Source organism: Volvox carteri (genome assembly GCF_000143455.1).
Source record: "Volvox carteri f. nagariensis unplaced genomic scaffold VOLCAscaffold_17, whole genome shotgun sequence".
In the NCBI taxonomy this organism is placed as follows: Eukaryota; Viridiplantae; Chlorophyta; class Chlorophyceae; order Chlamydomonadales; family Volvocaceae; genus Volvox; species Volvox carteri.
Window position 1 is genome coordinate 1203419 of NW_003307560.1, and position 27268 is coordinate 1230686.

Genomic DNA, 27268 nt, shown 5'->3' on the forward strand with positions numbered 1-27268 from the left:
AGCACCGCATTCGCACGTCGGGGGCAAACAGCTTTATTTTGTCCAGCTTTGCGCTTAAGGAAAACATAGCGGACCGACCTGTATCACATAACTGCTGGCGGCACGCACTAAAAGGCCGTTCTGGCCCGTATACCAAGCCCAGATAGCGAGCGCTATTTTTGGCAGGTATTACCTGGCCTGATAGCCGTAACTGTTGACATCTCTCGATAAGTTCCGACTGCTGGGTGCCATCACATGTAAAAACAAGCCTTTCACACTTCGAGACATTTGGTCGCATCCCAAAGGCTTCGCAAAACAAGCCCACAAGATGTAGCAAGATGTAGCAACTCAGACATTCGCTCTAGTGACGTCGCTAGCAGACTAACATCGTCTGCATACAACAAGTATGGAGACGCGCTTGCTGTCCACAAGGGGCGCGTCATGCATACGCATTCCAGCTTCTATAAGGTCGTAAGTATCAATCAGATCAGCTAGTGTCTCAATGAAGAGTCCAACAACTCCGTAGATAAAGGATACCCTTGCTTCACGCCTTGCTTAGACTCAAACGTTTGAGGTTGTGAGGTTGGGAGCCTTAGGGTTTTTGGACACTGGGAGGCTAGGAGATAGGGAGACTGAGGGACTGGAAGACTGGGAGTATTGGATTTCTTGGAGACTGGGACACTGGCAGACTGGCGGACTGGGAGACTGGGAGCCTAGGAGCCTGTGTGACTGAGAGACTGGGAGACTGGGAGCCTAGGAGCCTGTGTGACTGAGAGACTGGGAGTCTGGGACACTGGGAGCCTAGGAGCCTGGGAGACTAAGAGACTGGTGGCATTTGAGGCTGAGGCTGGGAGGTTTGGAGCCATGGAGACTGGAAGGTTGTTAGGATGGGATCCTGGGTGACTCAGAGCCTGGAAGATTGGGAGCCTGGTAGGCTGTTAGGCTGGGATCCTGGGAGACTGGGTGCCTAAGAGCTTGTGAGGTTGGGAGCCTGGGACACTGGGAGGCTAGGAGATAGGGAGACTGGAGAACTGGCAGACTGGGGGACTTGCATTCCATGTTCAGGAGAGGTGAAATTGCTGGCAGAGATGCTTGTGAATGTAAGAAACCCTAAGACAGCAACCACCACCAAAAGAAAAAGAAAAGTAGGCATGCAGCGACCTGACAGCTTTGGGGCCTGTGAGCCTGTGTTACTGATAGCCTAATAGAGAGCCTGGGTGCTTAGGAGCCTGTGTTACTGGGGGACGAAGACTGTTAGTGCCTGGGAGCTTGGGGGCCTGGGCCAAGGAGCGTGTGTTACTTGGAGCCTGGGGGCTGGGTGAATTAGAGCCTGGGAGCATGGGGCACTGCTTGTGTGTGACCCTAAGAGCCTGTCAGTCTGAGACTCTGGAAGTCTAGGTGCCTTGGATGCTGAGAGCCTGGGAAACTAGGAGACTGGGATCCAGGGGCATATGAAGTACTCAGTGCCGGGGGGCCACAGTAGGCCATCAATTGGCCGTTCTGCAGTATGCCCCATTTATCCTTCATTAAGTTAGGCGACATGTGATGTTAACTAGTTATTGAAAGATGGTGAACTCAATTGGTACTTGCATGCTTCTGAATAAGTCATAACAGAATTCTGTTATTACTATTACAGGCTAATTCGATTTAGCCTGTCCGGTACATATAGACAGGAGTTGTGAAGAACAATGCTGACAGTGCGAGCTGGTGGTTCGAAATGTCTAGCTTGAACACAGCATGAGAGATTCTTTGCTAGTAAAACCTCAAGTAGATGCCTTAAGTGTGTAGCATATGTCTTTAAGCAGCCCCTCGCACAAATGTGTCCGGTCGTACTTCGCGAATAGAGAATCCGTACATCTCGTCCCAAAAGTCAGGAGCGAATTTTGCCGCGCAGATGCGCGCGTGCGATTCGCAAAATGCGCCTGTACAAGTGTATATAAATTTTCTTGGCGGATGAGGACCGTTGCGCAGGTGGGCATGTTGGCCATAGCCGCACGCTGGACTATTGCGTGGCTGCTTTGCAGTATCTGAAAGCACCGAAAGCCTACGTCGTAGCTTGCAACACTGGGCTCGTGAAACTGCCGCGGGAAGATGAAGCGTTCGGCGAAGAAGCAGTTGTGTGCAAGCCATAAGGCGCCTGCTTTCGGTAGCGCAGCGCATAATGCACATGGTTCCGACTAAACTCAACTTTCACTCTTACGAAATAAATAATAACAACGCAGAATTAGGTAAACATAAGAATCGCGAAAGTCGTTCAGAACCTTGCAAGTAAAATGGATGCCGCTGAGGGCTTGGAACAGCTATTCGCCGCGAATATCGTGCCTGCGTTAGCCGTGTTGCAGCAACTACGAAAGGACTTGAGCCAGCAGCAAGCTAAAGAGCTGCTGAGTAACCACCGGCATTGGCTTCAGATGGGAACATGTACTTTTGGTCGGCGCGGTCGAGGAGCGTACGCATTGCGCACAGGTACCGAGGTGCAGCGTCTCATTCACATCGCCAATATATCTGGTACGCGGTGGCCAAAACGATGACGCCCCTGCCACGCTTGCCTAGCCCACACAGCAACTGAACACTTAACGCTTGACGGATAAAGTCGGTGCTAGGCTTCGGCGCTAGGCTTCTGGACATTGAGCGGTGCTGTTGAATTTAGGCACGGTCGCACTTAGGGTTTCATTCACGGTGCATACATGTCCAACATTAACTCGTGTGTGAACGGTGCAGCGTTCTGTAACATCGCCAACATATCCGGTACGCGGTGGCAGGCTTGCCGAGCACGAAATGAAGGGGGGGTCGCATCTCACCATTCAACTAAGCATGCATGTGCTCGGTTGAATGCTCGGTAGCGTGCGAGTTTACCCCTATCAGGATGTTTGTTTGCATATCCCTCCAAGCGAGAGGGCTTGGACCTATGCTGATGTTCGTTCCAAGAAGTGAACTGAGGACTGATGCTACGGTGAAAGATTTGCACGTAAATTCGCCCGTGCGATAAAACGCCCTGTAACTCGCTTACGCTAATCTCACAGTCCAATATGCCACTGCACTTTCCTCTCCAGCCTGGCCACATTCTCTTCCTCGCAAACGTACTTGGGCACCTTACAATCCAACACCATACGTGCTTTGGAAACGCGGGCAGCTGCTTCACAAGGACCCCCCTATTTCAAATTTATAACAGGGTTTAAGGAAGGGGATTGAGTACGGATTGCCAACAGGCCAACAGGATGATGGCTGCCTTGCCCTGCTAGCTGGCATATACTGATCTTTTGCATTTGATAAGTGCAGCTAAGCCTAAGGGCTTTGTTTACTGCCGCGCCTGAATGCACATCAGCAATGCAAGTGCACTCCAGAATCCCTGCTGGATGCTGCATAGTACATTTTGCACAATGGTTGCTATGCAACATTTCAGAAGGGTTTTCGGAGTCCATATGGCATATAATTGTCATTTTTTAGAAAGGAACAAAACATGAACACATAGCCAGCATATGACCATTGGGAACATGACTGAATTTACACATATGAGTGGCGATTCATGATCAGTCATGCTGCACAAGGAGCATGACAACTGTCATGACCATGACTCTGCCTCATGACCGGTAACATGACCGGTCATGAGGCCTCATGAGTGGTCATGAGGCAACATGACCAGATCTATGACAGGAAACCCCCCGCATGACCACATCCATGACCAAGTCGTTCCCCGAGTTAACTCTCCCCCCACTTTCTCATTTACCTTCATCACCATGGACACCTTCTCGTACGCTTTTCTCAGAGCATCTAGCATGGGGCCGCTAAGCCCCTCTCCTGCAACCGAAGCCACATGTGCTCGCTAGGCACCCTATCAAAGGCCTTCTCAAAGTCAATCTGTACTATTATCAACGACGGCTGCCCCGCGATCCGATGCCGCCTGACCAGGTTTCAGGCGGGGTTTCGGCACCTGAAACCCGCTTGGCATCGGTGCCGCAGGTCCAGTATTTCCCCAGCACGTACCAGGCGGTTAAGAATTACTGACGCATAGCACTTCGCAAGTGCTCCTCCAACTGCAATGCCCCGAAAATTTCCTGCCACCAACGGGTCGCCCTTCTTCAAAATTGGGGATACCACCGTTTTGGTAAACTGCTGTGGAAAATCACCAGTTGCCCTGATGTGCTCTAACAAAACGTGCAGCACTGAGACGATACAGTTCACCTCCGTTCCCCGCCTGCCCTGCTCATCCACCCGTGGGAGGCACGCATAACGGTAACATTCCGATGGTACGGCCTCAAGCCCATGAGCCTTTCCATTTGTTAACCTACTGACAGCACACGCTACCTCCTCTAAGGTGAAAGGCTCAATGTGTGCATGATCAAGCAAATATACCACCGATTTAAGATCAGTGTAGAAGGGGTTAGCCAGAGCGCCGACCTGTACGACCCGTACAGTGGGTTAAGGGACCATACTGGTTGCTGCAGCGATGCTTGAGAGGAAGAGCGGGACGAGAGGTGCTGGAATTTGGGGGGAACATCATGAGCAGCTTGCCCAACTAAATCATGTGTTATCTTTGTAAATGCTGAAAGGGTTGAACGTGTACGTAATGAACGTGTACGTGTCTGAGCAGGCACCTTTCATTCCTTGCCTGGGTGTGTTTCTGTGGCTTGCACGGCGTGTACATATGTACAGGATATGCTGGCATATGTGATTTAAAAATTTGAACAGCATGACCACATACCAGGGCTTGCGTGAGTGTGTGATTGAATGAGGGGCGCATGGAGGAACCGACGGACGTGTGCCCTCGTGTACGGTACGGCTCTCACGCAGCCTTACAGGCATCCACTCAAACCCACGTAAGCGTAGTAAGCTATCCAAGTCAAAATCGAGCAAAACAAGCATGTATATGCCCAAAATCAAAATGTTTACATGTTGATATAAAGCTCATTTCCGGCCTTCGAGTTCTGAGCTGGTTACGCTTCGGTTTTAGGTGCACGGGCTCAATACTGTTGGAAATGACCGACACTCATATACCAGTGAATGGTAGCCACAGTAATAGGACCCAACGGGGTCCCGGCGCTTTGCTGGTCTTAACAAATACACGCATCAGGCGGTGAAGTCCCGGTTCATAAAGCCTTGCAGCTGCCACCGCCATCTCCGAATACACTCTATCTCCGAATTCCATCACTTGCCGCCACCACCAATCTCCTTTGTGGTCTTGCGGGTGTATTTCACCCTACTGGTCTCAACCTTCACATTGCTCGTCACCTTTACTTGATTCAGCTTCCGCTGGGTCATGGTGGGCAAAACCTTCCCAGTCGCTGTGTAACCGAGGCCACTAGCCACATCACCATTGGCCACGGCACCGGCAGTCGAAGCCGCTACCGCCGCTGCCTCCTCCCGCAGCCCGCTGCCATCCTCAATTGCAATGACGCCACCGACACCGCCAGCGACCTTGTCGTACGTACGGCCGCCAAAAGCTGGTGCCGGGGTGAGCAGCAGGAGCAGCGCCGCCAGCAGCATGAGTAGCGCCAGCAGAACGGGGAGGTCCCAGCAGGCTGCGGCGCGCCGAGACGACGTCGCCATGTTGCCGTACATCACTGGTTGTACACGTAGCTGGCGGGCTTCAAAGAAGGTACGGCAGGGATGGTACGGCGTATCAGGGGTTGCAGACACCTGCAGGACATAGCGGTTTCAATCCATTCCATGGGAGTTACCTAGTAATGGGACCGTTTGTTTCGCCTTGTTAGATAACAGTGCCGGAGTGGTTCGGATTAAGCATCTTCAGTGAGGAAGCGAGTGAGGCGTTTGCGTTGTTAGTGTTGTGGAGGGTCCGACGCAAAAAATGCTGTACGGCAGCCGGGTGGCCTGCAATTCATCCAGTGGGTGCCGACAGGCAGAGCAACACTCAAGAATGCTGCCAGGCTTTGGCGTAGCATTCTAACTTCTGGGGTCTAGCTTGTTAGGTCAAGTCAAGCTTTTGGTGTGTGCATTATTATAGCAGCTGCCCGATTCGACTGTGCCAGCTAGTCAGGCAAAGGAAAGCTTAGGATAGCCCCGCCCCAAAACGAACACCCTAAGAAACCAAAACAGGTCAAGACTTCCTTGCAAGACAGAGCTCGGACAGTCTGAGACGTTTTTTTTCTGCGGCCCCTGTGCGAAAGGGTTTTACGTGACTATATGTGTACACAGAAACCTAAACGACCTGATACAATACCTTGTCGACCTCGCAGCTACCAGCTCGCCAACTCACCAGATCGAGAAAGGAGAGAAGCTCGAGGTGGCTATCTGCACCCGAAACAAATTTTACTGCGGGGGCCTTTGCTGCCCGCGGTGCTTCCTAGGCAGCGTGGAGTTGTTCGGGACCGCTGGCTACTATAGATTGATGCGGTTGCGCTGATGCGATATAGTGATAATAGCGTGAACCTTTCCCACCTCCATCCACTAATCCCCTCTGCACGTAGGAGTGTCTCTTACGGCCGTACGAGAACACTTTGATTGCTTTGGACCTTGGGGCACATGCTGAACCTTGGGGTCCAACGTCCTTCGAAGGACTCTTTTCCCCTTCAAGACCAGGACCTGCCCCCGAGGATGACCTTGAATGGGACAACTTAGCCAAACACCCTATCAGGGCGCTAGAGAAATATTTTAACTAACCACCGCTCGGCCATTTGTTAATCGGCCACATGGAGCACCGACAGCAGCCCATCGACAGGATATGTAAGCTGCGTGTTGACCTGTAAATGGGATATTATTGCACTCCCGTGCATAGGGAGTAATGCGTTTGTAACGACACTGAATGCCACATTATGTATAGACCTTATGTATCTATAATTATTTAATCTTAAGAGGGGTGTGTGTGTCGGTGTGTGTCGGTGTGTGTGGTCTCGCCAAACCCAGGGAAGTCGTCCCCGGTGCAGCAGAAAAGATTGAGCTATCGTGGTGGGTGGTCCCAACTACCCTTGTCGTTAGAGTCTTGCATAGGCGCTCTATAGTTAAACAATTGCAGTTTTATTCGTTGTTGAGACGACGTGGTACCACGTGGCGCACCGGTCGGTTGATGGTCGGCGAAATGCCTCTGGAATATCTTCCGGTCTATGTATCCCTCCTACCCTAGCAGGATTTAGTGTAATTAGGGCTGGGAAAAACACCGTAATCCCATAAAATGGACCGTAATTGCGAAAGGTGTAATGCGCAACGCCGTAAATACCGAAATTTACGGTGGGTTCCGGGGCAAAGTGGACCGTAACGATTTACGGTCCTCGTTGTCGGAGCCAAATCCTTTCTTTTCTTTTATATAACGATATATAAACTTATTTCATACCTTTTTACATAGTTTTATCAGGGTTACTTGCACCTAAGCTTGTATTTAGCCGCGATATGGGTGACATCCAGGTGACAGTGGAGGGCCAGCAGCAGCGGGACCACCTTGATAACAGTGGAACTAAGACCCAGGTGCCGCTGCAGCAACAGAATGACACTGAGGAGGACGCCAGCAGCGATGATGACGAAATGCCCCTAGCGGCAATGCGCAGCCCAGGAGGCAGAGGCTGACACTGTTACGCACGTTCGGCCCGTATATATTAGGAGCATCATTCTTGGTTGAGGATTTAGCATATGGCATGATGGCATACAACAGATGCAGTACTCGATGCGCGCGCGGTGCTCCGGTAACCGGAGTCCGGTTGAAATGTTTTCGCCTCATTCAGCATTTTTTGGCTGTCTTTTGTGATAATTTAATCATAGGTTAATGTATAATAAGCTTTTTAAGACTATCCCGTAGCTCCAAGGGACGAAATGGCATGTTTCGAGGTGTGGTCGTCGGTATTGGCTCGCACGCTTACGGTCCGACCGTAATTTGGACCTTTTGGTAACCGTAATTGCATTACACCGTAAGGACCGTCATTTTACTGTGTTTTTGGGGGGTCACCGTAATTGCGAAAGGTGTAATGCGCAACTCCGTAAGGACCGTAACCGTAATTCCCAGCCCTAAGTGTAATAGATAGGGACCGTCCGTGTCTATTACACCATGACACGATCTGTAGACCATGACAGACTTGCAACCCCCCGGGGGACAGCGATCCAGGACAGCGAAAACCTTGCAGGGCCCACCATGGCGGCTCTGGCCCCGGGGGGCATGTCCCCGGATTCATGTCCCCGGACGGACAGACCAGACATGTCGCGGCTTAGGCGACATTCGTCTCGCCTTCCTAGCGTCCTAGAGTCCACCGATGCGCCAAATGTGCGTTTCCGAGCTCTGGAAACAGCGGACATTCCCCGCCCTCCTCCCTCCCTCGTGGGTTGGATCTGAGGTGGTTCCAATGGTGGTTACTGACGATGGAACTGGAGGGTGGCTTTGTGGTGGGGCGGGGCAGACGCAAGCTGGCACAGATAGCCTATTCATCCACCCGTAGGAGTCTTCTTATGTTGTGGGTTCAAGCCCCATAGCGGTCGAAGTGGATGGCGGTGACGGACAGAGCCCTGAAGAGAAAGTGGGAGCTGGCGCGGGCGCCATTGCCCTCTAGCGCGGGCCATAGCGAGTTCGGTTAGTCGGTTGCGTAGGGTGAAGACTCCATCCCCTCCCCTGCAACATCCATCCTCCCTTTTACAATACGGGACACAGTACGACCCCAAGCCCAATTCAACCCAACAGAACTGACCGGCTATGAAAGGGAAATCGTAGAACGGGCAACGATCGAACGGGAAATACCCACAACTTCTCAACAGTCATATGTCCAATTTAAAGCATCCTTGCATCACGGCCGCATGTACGGCACTGTAACCGCCCTTCAAGCACCTAACCGCCCGATGCCTTCACCCGCGAATTTCTTCACCTTGATGAAGCTAACACTGAAACAAACAAAGGGGATGTTGAAGACGGTGTTCCCGCCCCAAAACGTTACCTTGGGACTTGGCGCTTTAGTCTTACGGCAGCCGTACGGCAAGCGGTAAAGTCCCTCACGGGCATTAGTAAAGAAAGGCGAAAAGCCAGCACAGTCGGTCCTCTTTATTTTGCCATGTGTCGTGCAGTGTAGCATTATTATTTCCAGTGTTGGATTATTAGTGGTCCATCTGTGGGGGGTCCATGTTGACCTGTGTGGTGTTACCCACCCCTGTTGGCCCATCGATGGCTGCTGCTGCTGCTGCATGCCACGGCATTCTCTCTCAATCATATAGGTTTCTGAACTCATGCACACTCAGAAAAGCTACCGCAAGTACGGCAGTCTCTTAAGGTACGACATTCAAGCGGACTCGGAGCGAAGATTATCCCAGTCTTTAATCCAGAGCAGTCGCAAAAGCAGTACATGAACGGCGCGCTCGTCCACTCTCTCTCTCTCTTCCGTCCCTTGTCCCGCTGGGCATAGGGCCCCTGCAACTGACAATCACCGTCTCCCACCACACAGGACAGGACACATCCTGATAACGAAATCGATCTAGTTACAAAACTACGTTCTCAATATTGAATCCGCGGCTTTCTAGTCGTGAATACATCGTGACTGACCGTTGCGTTTTCCTGTACTGGCATCTCAGGCAAAATAGGACCTGTTTCCCTGTACTGGCCCCTTGTCCGTATCAGACAATATTCAGACGCGTGGCCATGTGCTCTCTTGCCCCTGTCTGTTCAGATATACTCCCACTAAGCACCGAATGATTTTTTTCAAGGGACGCCCGTCAAGGGACGCCCGTCATGTGAACCCTCTATAATACCGCCAAAATCCCTCCTACTGACACTATTCTCAGCAGCGAAGGTTATAGCAGCAGCAGCAGCAGCAGCAGCTGCAGCAGTGGTCGCAGCAGGCGGGGGGTGTCCCCGCTTCAAATTACGCAATGCTCTCCGCATCCGCCGCCCTCAACCGATATCGTCTGTATACATACGTCTGTATCTTTGTACCCACGTCCGTACCCACATCAAAGCGGCGGGATAGCGTCCAGTACGCCGCCGCCGTCGGAGTCGTCCGCCGCTCCGGCCGCCCTCTCCGGCGGCGGGCTGTAGGGGTGGCTGCCGTCCAGGGACAGCCGGGTGCCCTCCGCCGCCGTGAACTCTCCGCGGAGGGCGAGACGCTCCGCCCGACGTGCCACAGCACCCTAGCAGGAGAAGTTTCGGAGCGAGCGTGGAATCGGATTTATGATAATGATTTTAAAATCGTTATGTTTGTTAAGGATAAATAATGTTATCATATAAATATGATTATTATATTGTTAAAGGGTAAATAAAAAAATTAAGGATAAACAATAATGATAATTATTATATATAATGTTGTTATGCCATCAACATAGAGACGGTTGATGATGAGGCGGAGGTAAGGATGCGTACGGAAGGGGAGGCGTGTAAGCGGCACGCCAGCACGACTGGGAATAGAATTTAGAGAAGTTGGGGGCGGCAGTGCGATACGATACGGGAGCGAACGATAGGACGCAGAGTTTACATTATTGAGTTCAGCCGCTTTGGAGCCGCGGTCGGTCGGTCGGTCAGTCGGTCAGGGCAGTACCAGCAGCAAAAACATACCGCGGCACACATCGCGCATTTAGCCATATTGTCAATACAGAACAGGTTCGTACTCTCAATCAACAACCGGCAACTTTCTGTACGGCAGACTCACCTGGTATCGGAGCAGGTCGGGCGGTTCCTGCGGGTCCAGCTCGAAGGGCACCTGGCGGGGTACCATACGGTACAACAAACCAGTACGGCAGAGAAATCGATTGACAGTAGACGGGTTTTAAAGCGGTTCCTGATACGTACGGCACATCGGGGTTAACTCTCCGCACCATTGGGATCCACACGCGCCTCTTCCGGTCCCCAACACACAGTTTCAGTACACTTCGTACGACAGTACGAGTACAACTTGCGTGCTATAAAACCTTCACATGTGCCGTGCCAGTTGTGGATAAGACCATATGGCCATACGTAGGACATGGCAATCCCGGAATTTCTGCAGACGTACACTGGTCGATACCGGCACAGGCAACCACACCCTACCAGACATACACCGCACCCTCAGGCACACAGTATGACATACACTTCCATACTGCCGTACCGTGACTGGCGACCCGTGCCGCTCGTCCACAGCTACCACCGTGACGAAGGCATCGGCGCAATGAAAGATGCCGCCCCCCTCCTCGCCGCCGCCGCCGTTGGGCCCTTCCGCTGCCGCCGCCGCCGCTTCGGCTGCCTTGACGGCGCTGCTTCCCGCTCCCGCATACGGGCTCTCTCCGAATACACTGACCATCACCTCGAGGCTGCTCCCGAATATGGCCGTGACCTGCCGGTCAGTGCGCCATTCACCGCCCGCCGGGGCCCCACCGTGTTGGCCCATTACGCAGTCGAGGGGGAGGGGGAGAGGACACCGCTCGTAACGACATGTGACTGACACGCACGTGCACATACATACATACATACATACATACATACATACATACATACATACATACATACATACATACGCTGACAAATGTTGCCCCACGGTAGCCACTTCCCGTCAGTTCTAAGTTCCCGTACACACCTCGTGAAGAGTTAGCCCCCAGCATAAGCACGCACGCACGCATACACAACATGTGTACATACATACAGGTATACGTACATACATAGCAAACCCTAACGTCGCACGCACGCCATCACCACCGCACCGGTGAAACACGCACCCCGCCTCCACCACCCTCCCCCCCACTACCCCATTTGCCGTACTTGTGCCGTGATGTAGAGTATGTCCCCCACGCGTGTGGGTTTCACGAACGACACGCTGTCCATGGCGGCGGTCAGCAGTGCGGGGGACCTCAGCCGAGAGGCGCTGATGTAGGCGCACTGCTCCATCCAGCTCATCACCTTGCGGGGTGGGGTGGGTGGGTGGGTATGTTGATATGAGAATGTCGCAACACCGCCCCTAACAGCAACCCCTAATTTACTGCTGTCCCGGTGTCAGAATACTAATTATGAAAGAGCGGCAGAGGGTCAAAAGAGGCCAAATCGTGAGGTGGATCAAAATGCATCATAGCATTAAGGCATTTGGGAGCCATGGGGCTACATGTACATTTCGATAAGTGACGACTGTTTTCGGTTTACCCTCCGTGCCGGGGGTAAATAAGCCGGTAGTTTATCACCTTTTCCAGGACAAATATAATAAATTTCTAGAAATTATGCTGGCAATCGCAATGATTTATAAATATTTAGTTTTTGGTAACTTCCAGGATATTATGATTATTATCATTATCATTATCATTATTATTATTATATATTATTATTATTATTATTATTATTATTACCATCATCATCATTATCATTATTATCGAAAGTTAAGCCTATAGAGGAAGCGGTGATGAAGCATCCCCTGCTTATTAACGCCTGAGCAATAGGCGTGTGTGTGTGTTTGAAGGGGGAATGCGGAAGGGACCGGGGGATTGGAGAGGGGAAGTCAGTTGGAGGACTTACACACCCGACGTAAGGAGTCGAACAAAGTGAAGAAGGGAGAGGGGGGACGGAGGTGATGATAGACTAGCGACCTCGTGGCGGATTAATTCGGGCAGAGGAGGAGGGGTGGTAAGGGGGGGAGGAGGGGTGGTAAGGGGGGGAGGAGGGGTGGTAAGGGGGGGAGGAGGGGTGGTAAGGGGGGGAGGAGGGGTGGTAAGGGGGGGAGGAGGGGTGGTAAGGGGGGGAGGAGGGGTGGTAAGGGGGGGAGGAGGGGGAGGAGGACAGAAGCATGCCCGGGCGCGCCCCGAGCAGGAATGTAACCGCGAGCGGGAGAGGTGGGGGATTGTTGTGTTTGTGGGGAAGGGAGTGATTGGGGTATGTGGACGTGCGGGTGTCCCCAGTTATGACATACATACATACACACATGTTCCTTTTCCGGCCATCCCAATTAACCACCCAGCACCTACCCGTCATCACACCACATTACTTCCCCCCACCCGCCCCCTCCCCCTTCTTCCCCACACCCCACCTGCCCTCCAAACGTAATGTTCAACGTGTTGGCGTGTTGCGGCAAAATAGATTGCGTCATGTAGGCTGTCGTACAACCCGGATTCACCCCCTGACGGTACGGCGGCGGCGGCGGCACTGGCAGTGACGCCACCCGCTCCACCTCCTCGGCCACCACCGCAGGAGCTCCACCACCGGCGTGAATCCGGGGTGAGCGTCTCGCGGGCGATGAGCGGTCGTTGTGGTGGTTGTGGTGGTTGTTGGGTTGTGGGAGGGTGACGGCTGGCGGCAGTGTGGGTCCCCCCTCCCGGTGGGTGATGGGCTGCAGCCTGAAGGCGTGGCGGTGGAGGCAGGCAGGGGAATGCGGTTGTCGGGTGGCGGTTGGGGGAGCGGTTAGCCGGGTCAGCAGCAGAGGCGGCGAACCGGATATAGCGTTAGTGGTTACCGCACTTTTGCAGTACTTCAGTTGTCGCAGCTATAGCAGTAGCAGTAGCAGTAGCAGACGGAGAATACCATACGGGTCCACAATCACTCACACTGAATGAAGCACCAGGCAATCCCGAAACAGACAGACATACTGAGGAACTAAACACACAATCCACATCCAGGATTTCATGTCCTCGCAATCCACATACATACATACATACATACATACATACATACATACATACATACATACATACATACATACATACATACATACGTACATACATACATACTAGGGTTTGGCACCACTGGTAAGGCGCGACCATTGCCCCCGGGAGATCCCGGGATCGATACCCCTTAGGGTCAAAAGTCCTTCCGATGGTGGAAGGCATTGCGCCCCTAGTTGATGGACGGTGGTGACCTGGGATAAAGTTAACCTGCGAGCCGACCAGGAATGGAGTTGCGCCGCTGTCGACCCGGCAGATTCCGTTGGATGCTGGTGGTGGGTGCGGAACCTGAGCGATCCACTGAGAAGTTGACTAGGGTGACTGGATGAGGGTGCCCCGAAATACCGGGGAAGGCAGGGTTTCGCAGGGTAGCTGCCACGGGCGAAGATACACCCCCCTGTTTCACACATCATACATAGTTCAAATCCGCCTGCCGACCTCTCGGGTGTGTGAGAGGTGTTGGAATGGGAGGTGGGCCCCCATCTTATGGACGGTGTAGGACGTGATAATATCAACTGCGAGCTGACCAGGAACTAAGTTGAAGCGCCGTTGATCCGCTAGAATTGGTTGGATGCTGGTGGTGAGTTGCCGAACCCAACGAATACATTCTGAAGTCGGATGGGGTGAACGGATTAGGGTGCCCCTCTCGCAGGGGAGAGCAGGGAACTGCCTCGGGAAAGGGGGCCGCTGGTGAAGCTATACCACCCTGTAACGACATACATACATAGCAACCATAAACTTGGCGCATCATTTGATCTCCTTAAGGCTTTTAAACCTACAGACCAGCAGTCCGCAGCTCCGAACCAACCTGCACACCCGCTCTGCCTCTCGCAGCTCAGGATTCCGCCGTACCCGTGTACGGCGCTCCAGCCGCTGCTGCCGCCGTACCTCCGCGCCCTCCCACATGGCTCGATGCTCCGGCGTTGTCGGGTAAACCCGGGGGAGACCCACCGCAAACCCGGGCGTGGCCGTATCCGTACGGGGTCGTACGACAAATGTAAGATGCGCCGAGCAGCAGTGGTGTCGTACGCCCGTACGCATATCCTCGCTCTCAACCACCACCGCCACCTGCCGTTTCAAAACACGTCGACACGGTTTACACACCCAGCAACCCCTCGGACCCGCGGGGGAATCCGGTCGTGATGGTGATGATGATGATGATGATGATGACGATGGTACGACAATGGTCATGGTACGACTATGATGATGGTGGGCCCACAAGGGGCGTCTTTAGTGGAAGAGTGTAAAAGGTCGATTAGGCGGTGTGGGCTGAAGGAGGATGACATACCCCCACCTCCAGGCTCGTGTTGAAGGTTCTTGAGACCATGGCCGCGATGATGACCACACAGCCCAGTCGGCAGGGGCGCAAGAAGTGTACGGCATCCACGGAGGCCGTGACACAGGGCCCATGAACGAGTGTCTTGGCGGACAAACCCGCACACACGTCGATCCAGCTAAGAACCTACTGGGGAGGAAGAGGGGGAGGGGGGGAGAATGCAAAATCGGCGCAAGGGAAAAGGAGGGCACCTAACTACTAAGGAGGGGTAAGGGGGGTCCAACGGAACGTGTCGTGAGTGTGTACGACAGTACATACATACATCCAGAAAGAGAGACGCACATACGCGCGGTCGGGGCCGTAGAGGAAAGAGACCCCTATGGTCAGGGGAGACGAAAGATGAGAGGGACATGCGCGTGTCGTGTTTTGTTTTGTTGTGCGTTGGTTGGCTCCCACTCCCGCACTGTCCTTCTCTATCCCCTATCCGACAACCCCCACCAGTGAACCTCCTGTGTGCGGCGTTTGCCTCCTCGTTGCTGTTCCATCAAAGCCCCCTCCCCTCCCCTCTCCCTTCTCGCCCCCACCTGTCCTCCCGTACAAATACCCAGCTGGTTCACGTCAGCCGGCAGCACCAACTGGTGCATCACCACGCGGGTAGCTGCCATGGCGACGCAAATCCCAACCCCGCCACCATCCCCCACACCCCCCGAGCCCCCGCCAGCTCCCCCCCTCAAAACCCCAGACCCCACTCCCCGCCCTAGTGATAAATCCCCTCCGAGACCAGAGGCCTCAGCTCTGGTCCCGATGGTTCCGAATCTGGATCCAGATCCGGATTTGGGGCCAGCAGCGGCGGTGGCTGCAGGGACAACGACTGTGGTGGGATCCAGGATGGGATCTGAGTCAGCGGCCACTGGGGGGGATGTTGTGTAAGCCACGCCGTGTAAATGCCGATGGGTGGCTGGTACGGCGGCTGTAGCTGGTACGGTCGTGGCACCGCCGTCATCTGGTGCTGTTGAAGGTGGAGCTGCCGCCACCGGCGGCAGCGGCGTCGTGGTCGCAGCGTCCGCCTTCAACAGCGAGTCCGTAGCGGCAGCGGCGCCACCGCTCGGTCGTACATCCCCTGGGTCTCGGAGCAGCTGCTCAGCTGCTACTGTCAACTGCTGCTGTTGGTGTTGGTGTCGGGGGTGCTCGGCTGCCGGTCTCATGGCCCCTGGCGGGGGGGTGGAGCCATCCGTTAAGAGGGCCGCATTGGCGATGATGGCGTCGGCGTCGACGACAGCATCAGCGGTGGCTGCGTGGGCGGCAAGAGGCATCAGAAGCTGTGGGGCTGAGGAGTAGGACCAGCAGAATGGGAGTCATTCGGCGCCGTAAGCATCAATCCATTTCGATTTCCAGCTGTCTGATTAGAAAACATTTACAGCCTTAGCGGAGGAGGGCTTGGGAGGTGGGTATTCTAGCAGAAAATGGATTGGACGAATTTTCTACGACTCCCCAAGAGGATAGCCGCTTACAGCTGTTGAAGGGCAAGTTGGGGGTATCGTGCTTGGCAGTCAAGCCGCAACGCTGGGGCCCCGGAAAAGGGCTATGGAAAACGTTTACGAAACGGGCAGCGAAGCGAGCATATGACAAATACGGAATTTTGTGCCTTGCAAAGTCGGAGGGACAAGCGAAGAAGATGCTGGGCTCGGCCGTTTTGGTGGTTGAGAAGGTATCCGAATGTTGCTAGGTGACAAAGCATACTCGGTTTGCGAAAAATGTCAAGTGTGCAGCTAACGATCACCTGCGGCTGAGAGCAATGTGTCTTGTCGCAAGACCGTTGGGATGGTGGCAAGGACGGCCTGCAGAAGTGTCTCCAGTCTCGCTACCCTCTGGCGGAGCTCAGCGATCTCTGAGCAGGTGCAATAATCCGCCGGCCCCTTCAAGCCCTTCTCTTGAATGGGGTTCATGAGTATTCGCGCTCTTTCGCTCACTTGCCAGTTCAATCAAGTGCTGTGATCCCGTCTTTATGCATCTTTCATATCTTGCGCATCTTTCATGTCTTGCTTCAGTCCCAAGCTATTGAAAACCCCGCTACTCCGCTTTCTTTTTCCGCCATCGCAGGGTTCAGAAGCTGCACAGAAGGTCTTTGATGTAACAGCTTAGCGAAATGGACAGCAATTGAAACAATTTCCCCCCGAAAGGAGCAACTGGCCTGTTTTGGTGGTTAGTTGGTGAGGTCCGTACATCCACGCTAAGGAAAATTGAGCAAACTGCCAAGGAAGTTCTTACCCGCAGGATCAGCTGATTTGAGCTGTTGGAGGTTGAAAGAACCTTCAATTGCCGTTTGACGCACAGATGTGCAACCAAGCCATCCATGTGGCAACCAGATACAGCCCCAGCCAATTACGAAACATGACAATGTTGCGTATCCCTCATCTGCACCTTGTTACCGAATGTGTTTATTGTATTTACCCACCGACAGCGGGCGCCTCATCCGCCCTTTTTACGCGCTCGTTCACTCTTTTTCGGCTTCTTAACTCGAAGGTGTCTTATTGGGACAGTTTTGTTGGATCCGTGATCGAGAACGCTAGCGACGTCGACGACGTGGACAAGTTGGAAATGCGACTACTCGTCGAGGAGCAGAAAATCTTCGTTGTCGTCCGTCGGAGGCCAAGAAGTCGTCCGTCAAGGGGGCCTACAACGACACATGGCAGATGCCACACAAGAAGAAGGACAACCGCAAGTGTTACTACTGCATGGAGCAGGGTCACTTAGTCGCGAAGTGTCCGAAGCTTAAGCAGGGCTACCCGCCACCGCCGCCGCCTCCTCCACCCCCCCCAGCCTTATATGCGCCAGCTGCAACAACGATAAACAACAAGCGGAGGTGGAGCCGCAGGCCCATGGCATGTGGCGGGGCCTAGTTGGAGTCATCAACACGCCTGGGAATGTGGGTGCAGAGACCTGGTGAATGGCTTCTTGACACGGGAGCTGAGGACTACCTGACCTTCAGTCCCGAGGATGTGGAATACTTAACACCGGTGCGCGAGGGCAACTACACCCGGGCCTCCCTCCTCAAAGCCAGGCGGTTGATTTACGTAGATTTCCTCCTCCAAACCGCCATTCAGAAACGCCATTTTGATAGTGCACAAGGTGGTGCGGCGACTTATCGGCACTAAAACCTCCTGAAAATCCACACCCTCACGTTGCATGAAACCCTTAACAACCAGGTGCACTTTGAACCACTCCATTGCTCTATGCTTATCGTGCTTTACCGAAAACACCCACTTGACATTGAGAGTCCGGGTATGCTTAGGCTTCGGCACTAAGGACCAAATGCCCTTTATATGCAACGACTCAAGCTCCTCAAGCATCACAGCACGCCAGAACTCGGCAAAGGGGGATGCCATGGCTTCAGTGTCCGTAGTGATTGTGGCACTGAGTGTGTGAACAAGCACCTTGCTTCTTTCTTTTCCGATAGATGCACTGTGCACAAGAAGTCGGCTCACACCAGAACAAAACGGAGCAGCAGAGCGCCTAAACAGGACTTTGCTGGAGCATGTCCAAACCATGCTAGTTGAGTCGGGTGTCCCTCAGGAGCTTTGGGGAGAAGTGGTAGTAACGACAAACCTCATGCATAACGTGTGTCCTGTGGAGGGGACTGTGTGGACACCATGGGAGCTCTTCATGGGAAAGGCCCCCGATGTATCTAAGCTGCGAATATATATGTTGTGTGGCCTACATCCAGATCCCTAAAGCTTCCAGGAAGAAGCTTGACCCAGTCTGTGTGAAAGGTGTCATGTTTGGATATGAACCCAAGCTAAGTTCGTGGCATGTTGGGTCCTGCATGAGAACCAGATTCACATTAGCGTGGACATGGTTTTTGATGAAGGAACCATTTTGAATCCGGGCTGAACAGCTAGCCAGACCAAGACACCGGGACAAGAAACCCAAACGCGTTAGTTACAGCACGACTAACAAGAACAAGGCACCGGGGACGTGGACATATGGTTGGGGAGGAAAGACGTCCAGCCTGCCTGCCAGAGCGTGCATGCTACTTCGTGCGGCCCTTCCGGGCTACCGTGCTCTTCCGCATTGGTAACCAGCAGGCAGCCGACAGCCTCGCTTGGGTTACTTTGGCCCCACGCCTAACCCAGCGAAACATCCCCCCTCACCCAGTCGCGTCACATTTGCTCCACCACTGTCCGCCTCACAGCAACGGACCGGCGAATGCAGACCAGCACCACAACGGACCTCCACCACCCGTGCGAATTAATCTCATCTATCCTCAGCTCCGGCTCGTATCCCTGCAATTCTCCCAGCAATACAAGCAGCTTGCCAGCAAAATCCCTGCACTGGCAAGCCGAGCCCCGCTTGCACGGCCAAGTGATTCCCTGTACAAAGAGTGGGAAGTGAACTCTGGCCGTTCTCATGCACTCCAGGTGCCGCTGCACTATGTGAGCGATGGGGATGCCGCTCTGGGTGAGTGCTGCCAGGCCCACCAACGTGTCCGTCTGGCTACATACGACCTGCAGCCCCACACCCCCTCCCGGCAACTCCTCAATGCCGCCCACTGTCAGGGCCGCCAACTCGCTCCTCCGGAGCATCCCGAAAAACCCCAAAACCAGCCAGCAGGCGTCCTGGGTGAACTCCATCGCCCTCCGCGGCTCCGCATTTGCCCTGCATCGTAGCCACACCATGAGCAGCTCCAGCACCCCCAGGGGCAGGGGTGCCTTCATCTTGGTCGGTGCCGACTCCAGCCTCACAGCAGCCCTCCGCAATGCTTGGCCCAGGGTTCGCTTGACCAGCGGATCGTGGCTGATATCTGCCTCTGGCGAGACTCCCATGAACCGCTGCCAGTCCGCCAGGACGCTCAGTGTGCCGGTGACGGTGGAGGTCGCGTACCGGCCAACTGCATGCGCTATGAACAGACACACCAGGTCCCGATTGAGGTCAGACCCACGCTGGCGGGGCCGGGCATCCGCCTCTGGCACCCCTGCGACCTTCATGCAGATGCAGAAGCGCACAAAGCGTCGCCACCCCGCCTTGTAGGTGACCGATGAGCTGTCTGCGACCGCGCTGTCGTGTAACACCACAGTCAGCTGTGCCAGTTCCTCCGTAACACTCCCATGTGCCACTGATCCGATACCCTCCGCTGCAAGCAAGCAAGTGGTGCAGCGGTACCAACCGCCGGGGTAGGCGCCTGGGGCGATTCCTCCCTCAAGAATTCCCCCTTCACCCAGTCCAGATGGCCAAAACACAAACGTCAGCAAGACGCCTCCTTATCCCCGAGGAGGGGGCCGACATCGCAGTGCGCGCCCCGTCTATCGCCTGACGGGGAGGGCAGCTCTAACCCGCAGCGTGTGGGTTCCCTCCAACTGGGCTAAACGTCACACAGACTCCTTATCCCCGAGGAGGGGTCCGGGAGGCACTCACTGCTGTTGTATCCACTTCCACTGTTTAGGTGGTAGTGAAAACTACCGATTAGTGAATGGAGGGAGGCTAAATGCCTCTGCGTTAGGACGACTCGTACAGAAGTCTGTACGATCCGAGAATATAGTCGTCAACGCGAATTATCACCAATCGGTGCAATCGTAACCCAAGTGGGTCTACCAGTGACAAGTGTCACGATTATAGCAAGAGCGCTATAACCCAGTATCACGCGTGATAAAGACAGGCAAGTGCCCGATTAGAGATGGGCCAGTGCCCAATTAGAGATAGGCAAGTGCCCAATGGTTAACCAAGTAAGAGCGAAGATAATGCCAAGTGGCGAAGTGCCAGAGTCTCGGGGAAAAGTCCGAAGGTAAATATGCAAGTATGCCACAACAACTGCAGAGGCAGGATCGCCACATCCTGCTCCGCCAGGTCACCAGATCCACACTGCTGACCAACAGACAATAACAGCGGCAACTAGCAGCTGTTCTGATAAAGAGAGTTCGTACCAACCAGAAGCCGAGTCAGAGAGCACAAAGAAGAAGAATAAGACAAGACGAACCACCACCGAGCAAAACAGCAGCTCAAGACAACAACCAACCAACCGCACCGTACGACGCCGCTCTGACGCCCGTCTGCAAACCACATGTTAGGCTACGCCTAAAATAAGATGTACCGTAACGCGTTTTCGTCATCATCGTCAGAGGAAGGGATAACAACGTCCGATTCCAACAATGATGATGACGAAAATGCGGTACACGCTAGAGCTCCCACGGCTTATGCAGCGTCCTGACGTGTACACCCAGACATGTACAACAGACTTTCAATCAACTGGCTATAGGGGAATCGATCCTTATCCAGCCGATCTTCCGCTGCAGCCTTAGGTAAAACGGTACCAGAGCTCGTGGGTATGGACTTCGGCTGTGCATTAGCCGTGCCGTATAGACCCACAATATCCTTGACCATACACCCCTGGGACACAGTAGTAATTCTATTCTTCCGGTCACGCTTCAGCGAAAGACCCAAAAACAAACTGGCTTCTCCCATATCACGGCACTCGAAACACCGCATGATGGCCCCCTTGACTTCTAGGACAGCCTTCTCACTCCAAGCCACGATCAAAACGTCATTGACATAGACCAAAAGATACACGACCTAATCATGCTCGCGACGTACAAATAAACTATGGTCTGCACTCGACGCAATAAAGCCCATAGACACTAACTCTTCGCACAACGTATCATACCGTGTGCATGACGCTTGATGAAGGCCCTACAAAGCCTTATGGAGAAGACAAACTACACCCGGGCCTCCCTCCGTGAAGCCAGGCAGTTGATTTACGTACCCACGAGCTCTGGTACCGTTTTACCTAAGGCTGCAGCGGAAGATCGGCTGGATAAGGAGCGATTCCCATATAGCCAGTTGATTGGAAGTCTGTTGTACATGTCTGGGTGTACACGTCAGGACATTGCACAAGCCGTGGGAGCTCTAGCGCGTCACATGTTGAACCTTAGCAGGTCGCACTGGAAGGCCTAGGCAGTGAAGGAGGTTGTGCGTTACTTGGCAGGGACGTCTGATTATGGGTTGGTTCTAGGTAGTGCACATGTAGAGGAGAGGCTAGTCGAATATAGTGATGCTGATTACGCAGGCTGTGCTGATACACGGCGGTCAACGTCCGGTTACATCTTTACTCTTCACGGTGGTGCAGTTAGCTGGGCTAGCAAACTTCAGCAGAGTGTAGCCGCATCTAATATGGAGGCAGAGTACATGGTGGCTTCGGAGGCTGCTAAGGAGGCTTTGTGGCTTTGTGTCGACAACTACTTGGCGACTACCTCAGTGAATTGCGATAGTCAGAGCATGATTCGGTTGGCGGACAATGCGGTTGTGTCGAAGCAATCGAAGCACATTTCCGTGCGTTATCATTTCGTACAGGAGCAGGCGGGAGCAGGTGGCGCTTGGTATATAGTAGCCGATTGCCTAATAAAGCTGTTGCCGCCTGAGACGTTTGTGAACCACCGTGCAGCAGCTACAAACGTGTGCAAGTCCTGAGCGCGTGGGAGTGTTGGAAAGCGTTTTAAGAGACGCTCATGCTTAGTTGTTCCAATCCCAGGACGACACCAGACCAGAATCGACTGTGACAACTTTATATACGTCTTGTGACTTCGTTATTCTCTCTTTGTGTAACGATATGAGCGAGTGATGTGTTCACTGAAGGACTCTTATCTCCAACAATTTTTATAATTATTGCAGCAATGACAACGGCATCCGCCATGCCATGTGTGGCACATCGCGAATGGGCAGCGCCACTCCTGCTTCCATTCTATTGGCGAACCAACCCTCGTCATCTCAATGACAAGTGACATGTGCAGCACTCTCTGTGCAGCCCGTGATGGCGATGAGCGGCACTTACTCCTCTCGGCATGTGAGTGAAGGCCAGATAAATGTGTCATTTTTGCCCGTCACCGGACATGCACACAAAGACATGGCTGATGAAGCGGCCATGCCCAGCACGAGTCCCAGAAGGATGCTTATGCTGTCAGGGCCTCCCAATCTTCTAAGCAGCCGCCCGCTACAGCCGTCTGCTTTGTGAGAAGGAATGGAGGGAAAGTTGAAAGGCGTACGACGAAGAAATTTGGCTTTGGGGATTAGAGGGAAGGCTGTTGATGAAGCCGGTGTTGCGGCAGCGACACAGGAGCTGAATGACATCGCGCACATGGGTGACACAGCGGCCCCTGTTCGCCAGATCAACCAATCCCCGATCCTTCACTTTCCCTTCACATTCCAATGTAATGCCGGACGATATGCTGCACACACCGTCATACGTGACTTGAAAGTCCACCCTGCGGCGATGACGACCTGGGGCCTCCGTCTATTCTTCCCCGCTGCCTATGAAAGCATTACAGCCTTCGTTACGGCACATGCATTTTTGTTCGCATGTTATGTGTTTGTAATGAAAGGGAGCATTCGCGCACATGTTTGGCTGTTGGACATTCTTAGGGCTTCGTGGCGGCTGTTGGGACTGCATGTGGAGGCATATGGCCAATGTAATGAATGGTGTGTACAATGTTGTGCAGAGCGATTGCGGATCCGTTACGTTGGGGGCAGCGGAGTTTCCTAGCTGGGTCTAATTCCCAGTCATTTGCAGGAATTGTGTGTGCGGGTCGCTTTCGTCATGGGTTCATCGGCGATTACGTGATGCGGGTTTTTCGCGCCTTGCCGCCTGGTACGGGTTTCGCGCGCTTTAGCTGGTGCTTGGTGCATGCAATGCAATATGTGGAAATATCGCTGATTGTATTGTATATGAAAGAAACTACGATGTGTGATGTGTCCATCCATGCCCATCCATGAGTTGCAAACGCCCTCCTCCGTTGATAAGTTTCGACTGCATTCTTCAATCATTATGTATGTACACTGCGACGTACTGCCAATTAGGTTACCGTTACAGCAGCACACTCTGTGCGTTGCATTGAATAAGGCTTTAAGGCAATCGCTCGTCCGGGCACATGGAAGTACAGCAGCGCCCACCACCACGCTTGCTGGCACAAGCTGGTCGGGCTAGTCGCTGTGAGTCGCATCAATTGCCTTGGAAAGTGCACCCCTGATCATGCTAATCCTGACAACACGTGTCCGTTTCTGAACAACGCGATGCCTTTTCCTTCTTGGTACGACGCAACCTTGTCACATTGTTTATATTTCACAGATGGCGGCCATGACAGCTACGATAGTGGTAGCATACCTTGAGGTCCCTATGGAGCAACGAATGCTGCTCTTTTTCAACAAGCACCGTACATCCCGTACACGAGATTTTTTTGCATCCTAAAAGATACAAACACTTCAGTATCCTTTTTATTTGTATAATGACTTAGTTAGGAAGACATAGGAGTTCATTTTATCAAGCTTGTAGAGGTCGGCCTCAAAGCTCCAATTTTCAAGGATCAATGACTCGGTTCCACGTACCAGGAGGTTCCGTTGCCGCTGGTAGCCTTCTTTTCGCAGTAGAGGTAAACCTGAATTGTGGGCCTGTTAGGGATCAATGATCTCCAGGGTCTGAGTTGCTGTAGTCAAGAAGCTGCGGCGCGAAACGGCGGCTGGTGCTTTGCAAACTAGTGTGGAAGTGTCTGCGCCCATCTTCTCACTGCTTTCTCCATTCTATTTGTAATCGCTAGCCTTTTTGCATGAGGAAATGGCGATGATATGCCGGGCACGTGCCTCACGCGACCACTTTCCTTTACTGCTGTAATCGGCTCCTTGCAGATTCCTGGACTCGAGGATGCACAGTGCGATATCCCTAGCTCATCGTCGATGAGCGGTCGGCACCGAGGCAGCAGGACACGAACGGCTGAGGCCGCGGACATAGAAGAGCTTGCCCAGAACTGGCAGGCATCGGCGGCCAGTGTCCGGGTGAGGTCTAGGAGATAATAAGCAGAGGTTTTTGGAGTCCTTCTTTTGCCACGTGCTTTCCGAAGCCAAGTTCCGATGAAACGTTTCGGTTCCCTTTGTGACTTTTCTCTTGATGCAAATCGCTTGTGAACTAGTTTTGCTATCTTGATTGGTTAGAAGCTAGAAACGTGTGTTGCTCTGAAGCTGCATTGTCGTGCGTGGCTCGTTTGCTGTCTTGCGGAGAACGTGTGTAGCAGCGCAAAAAAAAGCTTATTCCGTTGCTCCTGACAATTTGTCCATAAATTTATCTGGCCGCAGCTCCTTAATGACGTCCGCATCCTCAAGCGCCAAGGGCAGGCGGCCGATGCCGCCACGCTTGCGCAGCGGCTGAGGGACGTGGGCTATGATGCAACGCACGTCGCACAAAACGCATCGAACTCGATATCAAGCTCGCTGCGGCTGGCCCATGACTTCGTAATTGTGAAAGGCTGCGGGGGTTGCTTGGCATCGCTGGTGGTGGAGCCCGATTTCCGGGAGCACTTCTGCATCGGTTCCATGTATGCGACGGAGCGTTACCGCCAGCTCCTGGATGCTGTCCCTGAGGAGCTTGTTGCTCCGTACAGCAAGATACAGGAAATGGTAAAGCTGATTTGCGCGGAGATGAAGTTCAGCTTTGAGGCGACCGGAAACTACCTGCCCCCCTGGCGCAGCATGTGCAGCGTGCTTTCGCGATGGGCGGCGGCGAGGCAGTAGATCAGAGGTCAGAGAGAGGTCGTGACGCCAACAGTGTTTGGAGAAAGCAGCAGAGCATTGTAGGGCGTTTGTGTGCGTTGTCTTTCTCGAGGAGGTTCATTCATGCGCAGTCAAGTTAGATGTTCCTTGCGTGGAGCAGCTTCCAAGCCGCCAAGGGAGGATGAGTCAAGTCGGCACACACGAGTGCATGCTGAGAGGTTTAGCTACCGGGCAAATTCGCGAGGATATCTTCCCTCAAGTACTGTCTGACGCGCACTTTTAAGTATGCAGAATGTGGCGCGTCACAGACACATGAAAAAGGTCGACCGGTATTGGAGCAAACTGCGAAAATTTGGGTTATGTCTACCTCCAAAAACTAAGCACCCGACTCCATAGCGGCTCCAACCCGCGCATCCCCCCCCGTCAGTCAGTCAGTCAGTCAGTTGCAGTGTCAGTTGGTTTCTTTACTCTTGACGCATATGTCATGTCACCTCACCCCGTTTTGTTTTCTTCTGGCCTCCACATACGTTCACACATGTGTGTGTAACGAGGTTTTCAGAAAGCCTGGGTACGGCATAAAAAGCTGGAGGCAAGCTGTACGCTGCGTCTGTTGGTGCATTGCGTGTGGGGAGGTGGGTCGGAAACCGCCAGTGGGTCATCATACTCCGGGTCACTTGACCTGCCCGCCTGCACGGATCCCCCGGAGGTAGTGTGGTGATGATTTGCCTTAAAAGAGTGTTGTCGGGCTAGGCGCAATCGCTCTCTCTTGGTGCAGCCGGTTGTCAGTTGGTTGGGACTGCATCGACTCCATTGGGGCATTGGCACTGTACGTGCCCTTAACTGAAAATGGATTTTGTTGCCGGGGGAGCTGCTGAGTTGTTTTGGAATACGTAGTAGCTTAAATACGAACTTTTGCAGGGCAGGGGCAGCTGAAGATGACTGCGCTGCAAACGTATGCGCTGAAGATGCTAGAAGCGGCGGGTTGCACGGATGCCTTATCTTGCTGGGCATACGAGTAGGTCGGATTGTCGTCGTTAGGTCTATAGGGCCCAGTCCTGTGGGTGTACACAGCGTATAGCAAAAGTAAAAGAGTATGTATGTCTGTTGTATGTCTGTGCGTCCGTCCGTCTGCTGTGGAGTCGAGCAAGAAAACTGTGTGTGTCTGCGTCAACGGTGTCCGTGTTCTTTTTGCTTTTTTCTTCGTGTGTGTGGTGAGAATGTGCGGCGAGCGGCGACGGGAGTTTTCGACTTCGCGAGTCTGTGGAACTGTGTTGGTGTTCGTGGTTGAGTTTGTGGTGTGTCAGGTCGTTCCACTGGGCTCTCCCGTTCTGCAGTTCCCTTTCCCGTCTCTGCCCCCATTAGATCTTTAGCATGTGCAGTTTTCGAAAAAGACATTTCGTCATGAGGTTGGATTGCTGTTTTGGTTGATGCAAATGCCGACGTTGCTGCCATGTCGCTCTGCAGTATTTTGACTAATCTAGTACATTTGGCAGTACGGCAATGTCTGGCGGTCGTGTATGGGTGGTGGTTGCGCAAATAGCACCTTGACTGGTGCAGGTTTGGGCTACAGACACGTCGCCTGTGTTCGATCTGTCGTTCATTCGTACATGATACAATTGCATCTCTTCACACGCACGCGTGCGGGTTCGGTTCACTGTACGGCTGCTTGTACGACAGAGCCAATGCCTTGTCGCCGAACAGCTGGGGATGTTCTGTGGGAGTTGCCGCCCATGACTTGCTCTTGCTTATCCCCCCTTCATACAGTCGCTGCAAAGGGCCCTTGGCGGCATCACGGTCAGGCACCAGCTCGGGCTCCCACCGCCACTCTTGGCTCGGCACGAGCGGTTGAGGTACAGCGAGGCCGCTACGGTGTGACCCTCTCTGCGTTTGTTTGTGTTGTTAGTCGCATCTCAGGTGCTAGCCCCGCTGGGCTGGGCCCCTGTTTTTGATATAAGCCGGGAATTGTGT

At 53.4% G+C, this 27268-nt stretch overlaps 6 protein-coding genes across 6 annotated transcripts; 2 read left to right on the forward strand and 4 right to left on the reverse strand.

The window, feature by feature from the left end:
• Positions 1–595: 595 nt before the first annotated feature.
• VOLCADRAFT_60175 (uncharacterized protein) lies at positions 596–1322 on the reverse strand (the record flags this gene model as incomplete). Its single annotated transcript, XM_002950155.1, has 2 exons — positions 596–788; positions 1174–1322. Coding segments are annotated over 2 exons (342 nt in total), but the record flags the coding sequence as incomplete, so codon positions are not given.
• A 3802-nt stretch (positions 1323–5124) lies between these two features.
• Positions 5125–5526, reverse strand: VOLCADRAFT_90568 (uncharacterized protein; the record flags this gene model as incomplete). Its single annotated transcript, XM_002950156.1, has 1 exon — positions 5125–5526. The coding sequence occupies one exon, from the start codon at positions 5524–5526 to the stop codon at positions 5125–5127; it is 402 nt and encodes a 133-aa protein (XP_002950202.1).
• Positions 5527–7969: 2443 nt separating this feature from the next.
• VOLCADRAFT_90569 (uncharacterized protein) lies at positions 7970–9378 on the forward strand (the record flags this gene model as incomplete). The annotated part of the gene is made up of 3 exons (XM_002950040.1): positions 7970–8182; positions 9118–9173; positions 9345–9378. 3 exons carry the CDS (start codon positions 7970–7972, stop codon positions 9376–9378), a joined length of 303 nt encoding a protein of 100 aa, XP_002950086.1.
• Positions 9364–16725, reverse strand: VOLCADRAFT_104598 (uncharacterized protein; the record flags this gene model as incomplete). The annotated part of the gene is made up of 9 exons (XM_002950157.1): positions 9364–10026; positions 10542–10592; positions 10977–11201; positions 11624–11761; positions 12873–13179; positions 14312–14571; positions 14798–14965; positions 15364–16070; positions 16560–16725. The coding sequence occupies 9 exons, from the start codon at positions 16723–16725 to the stop codon at positions 9850–9852; spliced, it is 2199 nt and encodes a 732-aa protein (XP_002950203.1). The 3' UTR covers positions 9364–9849.
• Positions 16726–17551: 826 nt separating this feature from the next.
• Positions 17552–22638, reverse strand: VOLCADRAFT_90571 (uncharacterized protein; the record flags this gene model as incomplete). Its single annotated transcript, XM_002950158.1, has 4 exons — positions 17552–17614; positions 19453–19910; positions 21534–21635; positions 22599–22638. The coding sequence occupies 4 exons, from the start codon at positions 22636–22638 to the stop codon at positions 17552–17554; spliced, it is 663 nt and encodes a 220-aa protein (XP_002950204.1).
• A 1488-nt stretch (positions 22639–24126) lies between these two features.
• Positions 24127–25558, forward strand: VOLCADRAFT_104599 (uncharacterized protein; the record flags this gene model as incomplete). The annotated part of the gene is made up of 3 exons (XM_002950041.1): positions 24127–24189; positions 24443–24589; positions 24887–25558. 3 exons carry the CDS (start codon positions 24127–24129, stop codon positions 25319–25321), a joined length of 645 nt encoding a protein of 214 aa, XP_002950087.1. The 3' UTR covers positions 25322–25558.
• Between the last annotated feature and the right edge of the window lie 1710 nt (positions 25559–27268).